Consider the following 7,760-nt stretch of genomic DNA (forward strand, 5'->3'; position numbering starts at 1 on the left):
CAAAATGACACAGGGTGACATCCGTTCCCTTTATAAGAGGCATCTTAAACAAAAAATTGAATATGTGGATTTAAAAAAAAGCAAATTGAAAGGAGAAATGCAACTTGACAAATTGAGAAAGAGAAAATTTTCCCTACAGATCGAGTTGCTTAAACAGGAACTTCAGAGTAAGTGCAAATACACCATTTGACACAGTAGTATTGCCGACTTTACATAACTATCTCTTATTGCAGGCAAAAGATGACTTGCTGGCAGTTCTCCATAAACACGAATCACTTAAATAAAACTACAGGAACTAAGCATATGTGTGGTGTCTTTTTTTTATTCAACATTCAAAAATGGTGCTCCACAATTCTGTCCCGCGCAGCTCTGCCACTAGGTTGGTCCAAGTGCACTGGCTGGAGGTCGTCATCATCAGGTTGCACCCCCACCACAGGGATCCTCTCCTTTCTGATGGTGGCAATATTGTGCAATATGACGCATGCAACAATAATGTCACAGGCCCTGTCAGGTGCAACCCTCAGACTTTTCAGACACTGAAATCTTTGCTTCAGTTGTCCAAATGTCATTTCAATGCGTGCCCTTGTCCTGGCTAGAGCAGCATTATATCGGGTTTGTGGTCCAGGGTTTGGGTCAGGGAAGGGCGTCATAAAATACTGCCTGCAGGCATAGCCCCTGTCTCCAAGCAGGATCCCGTCAAAATCCCCTGTAATGGAAAATGCAGTTTTGTTAGGCTCAGCATAAGTGTGTTTAATACTGTGACCCTGACATTTGTTTCCTTACCACGTTCAAATAATGTAAATAAATGTGACTCTCGGAAAATCCTCGAGTCATGAACTGATCCTGGCCATTTTGCCTCCACATTTGTGATCAGATGCATAGAGTCACACACCATCTAAGAGATTTTTGTCAGTCAACTGCATAACTTTTGATTTTATTCCTTTTTTAAAAATAACTATTGCTAATCTGGAAAATTAAATTGTACAGTAACTTACCTGCACATTTACACTGTGAAACCCCTTTCGATTTACAAAATCCCCTTCATTTGGGCCTGGTGGGGCCTTGATGGGGATGTGTGTGCAGTCTATGGCACCAATCACATTAGGGAAGCCTGAAAGACATGCTGTAGGTAATACTTTTTGGCATGGTCATGATTGCATTTTATTAACGAATAAACATGTACCTGCAATAGCATAAAAATTCTGCTTTACAACCTGGGGTCTTAAGTGGCTTGGAAATGCCACAAAAAACCCTAAAAACTGCTTCAGTGCCAGGTACACTTTGCGAATGGCACGACAGACAGCACTCTTCACCAAGTTCTCGGCATCGCCAATGGTGTACAGAAAAGTGCCACTCGCAAAAAATCTGAGGGCAACGCACACAGTCTGCGCAGTTGTCAAAGCCCGACTCCTCCGTGTTGAACACTTAATGTGTGGTTCCAACAAATTAATTATGTATATAACGCCCTCACGGGAAAAACGATATCTTTCAAAAATCACACTGTCGTGCTGCGCTAAAGGATCCTGTCTGTCTCGCAATACGCGAAATATTCGAAAAGCTCGGCGAATTATTCTTGCACCTTCCGCAACAGGTTGCTGTCTTAAAAACGGACAAGACATGGCTACGGCCGACAGACTTCCCTATCTCCTCCCCTTATAAAGCTCCAATCTAATCTTGTTTACATGAAATAAGCCTGCTCGCGAGCAGGCTTAATTTAGCGCACCTGTTGCTATGACAGCAAGTCCGGCATGTCTTTCGAAGAACCAAACGATCCAAGATCATGCCAAATCGTCAACAATGAAATCCTGCTAACTGAGTTAGCGACGTACGAAGAACGGACCCCTGGGAGAGAGTAGGGCTTGACTCTACAATGACGGAGGATCAAGCAAAGAATGATCGTCACACTGCTCCTTCTATCCCCACCAGATATATTGGAGAAGTCACAGACAGGTGTGTAGCAGTGGCCATGCCCACAAGCAAAGGTCTTCTGAAGAAAAAAAAACTCAAACAGGTACAAAACTAACACCCAAGAATCATGACTGACTGGGGACTAGAGAAGTCACAGAATAGAGACGAAAAGAACATAGGAACGCTGATCCATGAATACTTTCTATGCTAGAGAGGGTATTGTCGGACTAGCTCCATAGGTGGCTGTGTTTAGGAAAGAAACACAGTTTAGCAGTTTGGCTCTGATTCAGTTTTTCCGTCAAGAGAATGAAAGAGAGCACATACAGTTAGCTGGAGTAAAAGCTCAGCAAAATGTTATGCTTGGGGGAAAAAAACAGGCCTAAACACTGAAGGGCAGGTTCAACTGTATCATTTATAACGTGAAGTTGTTGACAGCAGCAGGTCACTGAATCTGCCCCCAGAATGTTGTCACATCCAAACCGAACACCAGGCCAGATGTAGCTAGTATGAAGAGAAAAAAACGGAGAAAACATTTCTCCACAAGAAATACCGATTGTGGAACTGAATCTGCTATCAGGAAAAGCAATTTGACAAAACAGAGGCAGAACAACTCAGGATAAAAGTAACAGCTACCATCTCCAACACCAAAGCATCTCCTAACTTCATACCACGAGAAAGGAAAGCTATAACATATCTTATCCAGGACCAAAGTATCCCCATCTTATCAGCTGACAAAGGAAGATAGACTGTTGTCCTCAACACTTCTGATTACCAGGACAAGATTTTTACACTACAGAGTGACAGCACCACATATAAGACCTTGAAAAGACATCCAACCACCAGTAACAAAAAGAAGAACACAGACTGCCTCCAACAACTTGAAAAAGACAAGGTAAGCAACCTTTCAGACCCATTGTCAGCAACATTAATGTTACAACATTGCTAAACATCTCTACTTTTCACTTGCATACCTACATCAGAGGTGGTACAAAACATCAGGAAACATCTTCAACAAGATGATAACCAGATCTGCTGTCAGGATTGTGGAGGCGAGGACCTAGGCGGCAACGAGGCAGAGGCAGGCGCATAGGGTTAAACAAAAATATTTTAATGAAACTAAACTTACAAGACCTCTGGCAGCAACAGCACGGGGAAACCACAGGAGGACGCAGAGGGTGATCACAGAATGACCCGACAACTAGAAACAAACTGAGGCAACTTATATACACGCGCACACACAACGGGGATAATTAAACACAGGTGACCCCAATCAACAGAAACACAACACAGGATCCTGACATCTGCACCCTACTGGACCTTTGTCTTTCCACAACCTACTTCAAGTTCAATGATCACTTTTACAGACAGAAGCATGGTTGTGCTATGGGATCTTCGGTGTCACCGTTGTGGCCAATCTTTACATGAAAGAAATGGAAAAGAAAGCCTTGGACTCTTTCAGAGGAACACCACCAAGCCACTGGTTCCGATATGTGGATGGCACATGGGTTAAAATCCAGGCAAAAGAAGTAGAAGCTTTCACCAGACACATCAACTCAGTGGACAACAACATCAAGTTCACCAGAGAGGATGCCCACGACAGCAAGCTACCTTTTCTGGACTGCTTGGCGAATATGGAAAGAGATGGAAGCCTCAACACTGAAGTCTACAGGAAACCTACTCAGACACAGACCAATATCTTCTTTTTGATTCTCACCATCCACTGGAACACAAACTTTGTCATTATAATCTTACACCATCGAGATGAACATGTCCCCACTAGCACAGAAGGGAAGAAGAAGGAACAGAAACATGTCAAAGATGCTCTCCAAACCTGTGGATATCCTAACTGGGTTTTTGTCAAATCAAGAAAATCCCAAACACATGTCGCAGAACAGAACGTGGAAAAGAACAAGCGCAAAACCATTGTCATCCCATAAGTTGGAGTCTCTGAAAAACTCAGGAGTATTTTCTCTAAACACAAGATCCCTGTACATTTCAAACCAAACAGGACCCTCACACAGAGGTTGGTCCATTCTAAGGACAAAACCCCCAAGCCTAAGATGAGCGGAGTGGTGTATGTAGTTCAGTGTAGTGAGGAATGTTCTGATCTTTATATTGTAAAAATCAAACAACCTCTCTACAGATGCATGGCTCAATACAGGAGAGCTACCTACTCTGGACAAGAGTGTCCACCTGCACCTCAAGGACAAAGGACACTCTTTTGAGGACCAAAATGTTCACATTGGGCAATGTCTCCCACCTCATTAATGTGTAGGGCTTCAACCATGAGGAATATACATTTACTATAACCTGATATCCATGAGCAACATAAGATGGTAGGAGCTTCCTCCGTAGGATTGCCATCACAGCAGGATGTCTCCTGACTTCTACAAAACTGTCCCCCAGATTCAAATTGACCTCTTTTGCAGTGGACCTGCAAGGAGCTCACACTGGACAGTTGCTATGTTCATTTACTTCAAAGGGGACAGACATTTACTTCTGATTGGAACCAAAGCTAAGTACAGTCGGTTTTCTTCAGAATCAGACACCAGGCAACCAGCCTCCACTGAAACCAGCTCTTGTGATTTTTCTCAGCTTTTGCAGGAAAGCTGGTGTGAGACTATGATAAGCTGCTTCCTGCAGTCTGAGGAAACTGAACCACAGCTCTGCAAGTTGTGCAAAGATCTCTACAATTGTCTGGTGAGCACTGCTGAGCTGACACATTGTAGCCTTCATAAGCCAATTTAAGAACAGCAGCAAGTGCAACGGAGACCTAGTACATCTTATCCAGGGCTCCTGGATCCTAAAATGAAAGCCCCTCCCCAACTCTCATACGGAACGCTAGCTAGCTGCTCCTGAAACAAGTCATTGCCATTGGATTGGATTCTAATGCCCCCAGTCATTAGAATTGGGCACATTAAACTGAGGTTTGGTTGAGAGAACATGAAAAGTTAGGTTGGGATGAAACAATTTGGGATTGTTTACTTCTAATATGTTTTTCACTGTGTTTTAAGGTTTACCTGAAGCTAACAGGCTAAACTACCTATTTGTGATCTTCGGAAACAAAGATGAGATAATGTGTTTTGGGTTGTGTTATAAGGTTTTAACAAACTTTATTTACATGAGTTTTTGAAACATTTGTGTTTTCTGGGCCACTCAATGCACTGAATATGACTAAAGAGTCAGTTAAAATCAGTCCCTAAACGTTCACTAGAATTAGTTGCTACAGTGGTGTTAAACATAACTACAGTTTGTTTAAAAACAACATTTGTGTTATGATTCATGCTTCTTCATGTCATGTTTATGTGTCTCCTCTACTTTCTCTGAACTAATCAGATTGAATCAGCTCACCTGTGCCATGCCTTATTGTTTCCCTGGTTCACCTGCATTCTGGACTATTGAAGCTCACCTCAGACTCTGCCACCTTGTCAGATTATCATGTCTCTTTTTATGTTCTCTTGGCCACTTGTTTTTGACCACATTCAGGTCCACATATCTCTTCTTTTTGCCTCGCCCAAGATGCAATCCCTTTATTTATTTGTCATCCGGACAACGACCCACAGCCTATGATGATTATTGTTTTTTTCTGCATCCCCGTGAATGACCATTGTCTGCATGTTGACCTTTCTTTCGGATATTGGCTAAGGATATGTTTGAAAGGATTGTTTGTGTCTGCGCTGCCATTGGCCTCAGGACTCACAAGCTGGAGAGGAGTACTTGTTGCATTCCCCAGTCAAACCCTCATGTTTATGTAACCATTTTGTTTCTGTGCCCTCACTTTATGTGATATCAGTGAAGTCACTGCAGTCCAGATTGCCTCAAAGTTGGTTGAAATGAGCTTTAACATTCTAAATTGTCAAGAAACCCCAGTCACCATCCTGTTTCTCTTTACCCACATAGCATCTAGCAACGATTTATTCTCTGAGCTTTCATTCTGATAGATTTTCAGTAAACAATTATTTTTCTCACTCCTGTGTTGTAGTGGAATTTCTGGGTCTTCTGTGCTAATTGCTACAGTTTGTTTTCATTTCGCTCCACAATCACTCTGAAAGAGCCACGTTTGTTCATATAACAATAATAATGATCATTAATGTTAATAATATGTTGTGTAATTAAGAGAAATCTATCAAGCTAATTGCCTTGCTGTTGGGTACGTCTCCTGGATGTGCTCCCAGCATAACTTATGTACATTGTCCCTTTAATGTGCCCCTCCATCATTTTAAGTTGCCAAGCCCTATTAGTAATGAAAGCTTATGAAGGCCTCTTAACACTCTGGTGCATAGCGGCCACTGTAGTGGACAGCTACTAAAAAGTAAATATCTCTTTTAGTAAAAAAAAAATCCAAGATGGCCAACAAACAGCAACCTCTGTCGACCACTGCTGGCATTTCCTCTCAGTCCTTGTATAGTAGAAGAGCCCAACAGGTAAAAAAAATATGATGATTTACAGTAACATCTAAGGAAGGATATTATCAGTTTCAAATATAAAAAAATTTCTTCAACATTTAGAAAATTACAATTAACAATGTGTCCACTGAAATGGACGTCATGCATCTTCCATCACATTTTTTCAACAGAAGTCATATAATTGCTTTACTGTCTTGTAATTGTTTTGCTTATAATTCAGTGTTTTTTTTTTTTTTTTTTTTTTTGGGAGGGGGATTTTTTTTTGCTGCTCTAGTGGCTCGCTTTTTTTGAAAGTAGGCTGACAGGAAGGGGGGTAGAAGAGGGGGAGAGACATTCGGCAAAGGACCACGGGTCGGATTCGAACCCGGGTCGACCGCGTCGAGGACTAAGGCCTCTGTATATGGGTCGCGCTACCCGCTGCGCCACATGCGCGCCCCATAATTCAGTGTTTTAAATGTAACACATATAAGCTATTCATTTAAAAATCACATTTTAGTATATTTTGTTTATACTTTGTGTATATTTTCCTCAGATTAGCTGTAGTTTGTGTTAACTGTACCAATTATTTATATTGTAGACTTCAAACACAGCGAAGAATAAGGCAACCCGCAGAATAGTCCAAGAAATTCCATTCAAAAATTCTAAAAATGCAAAGAGAGGCCATGATGCTGCATGCACATGGAAGACCAAATACATCTGCATTCAATGCTGTGTGTCACTGTGCCCTGGGTGCTTTGCAAACATTCATACAGCTTAGGTGTGACGACCATCAAAGTGTTAGGAGATGCAGAGACTAAAATGACAGTTCATGTTTTCTTGCAACTTGGTTATACTGTGCTAAGTTCTGTGGAAAGCCGTCAGTGATGTGTGTCACATTCAGGTTAAAATTTTTGCCTATGATTGTTATTGGTTTTCTTACTCAGTTCAAAACATTGTGCCTATGTAGTGTTAAAATTTAAACAAAATATGTGGAAATACTTTTCAAAGCATAAAATGAAACAATTGTTTTTATATTTACAACAGAATACAAGATTGTTGTGTTTTTAGAATAAATTCATAATGTTTTGTGTTGAGTGCTCAGGTGCTGGTAGTCCACTGTAGTGGACATTTCTGTAACTTCCTGGAAAAATGAAACTTCTGAGAAAAAAAGTTCATATTTGTTTTTTTCAAGCCCTAAGAAGAGTAAAAACACATGTAAAAAAAATCTTGACTCAGGGATTCAAAATTCATGTAAATACTTTTTTTTTTATTCCAGCAAGTAATTTATAAATTGTAATTAATCTATGCTTATTTTCTTTATAAGAAAGGATACTACCAAGTTGGACAGAAAAAGTTGCAGCGTAAACAGATAAAATGGTGTATAGCAAATTCCAGTACCTCAGCAATTGAGGTCTTGCTCACAGCTGATTGACGTGGCAGCCGACACACTGGAGCAGAGCTTTCACT

At 41.1% G+C, this 7,760-nt stretch overlaps 1 protein-coding gene across 1 annotated transcript; it reads right to left on the minus strand.

Annotated features, from left to right (window-relative positions):
• Positions 1-272: 272 nt before the first annotated feature.
• On the minus strand, positions 273-1,139 carry LOC118565072 (putative nuclease HARBI1; the record flags this gene model as incomplete). The annotated part of the gene is made up of 3 exons (XM_036144699.1): positions 273-706; positions 784-895; positions 996-1,139. Coding segments are annotated over 3 exons (630 nt in total), but the record flags the coding sequence as incomplete, so codon positions are not given.
• Between the last annotated feature and the right edge of the window lie 6,621 nt (positions 1,140-7,760).

Source organism: Fundulus heteroclitus, chromosome 12 (assembly GCF_011125445.2).
Source record: "Fundulus heteroclitus isolate FHET01 chromosome 12, MU-UCD_Fhet_4.1, whole genome shotgun sequence".
Lineage (NCBI taxonomy): Eukaryota > Metazoa > Chordata > Actinopteri > Cyprinodontiformes > Fundulidae > Fundulus > Fundulus heteroclitus.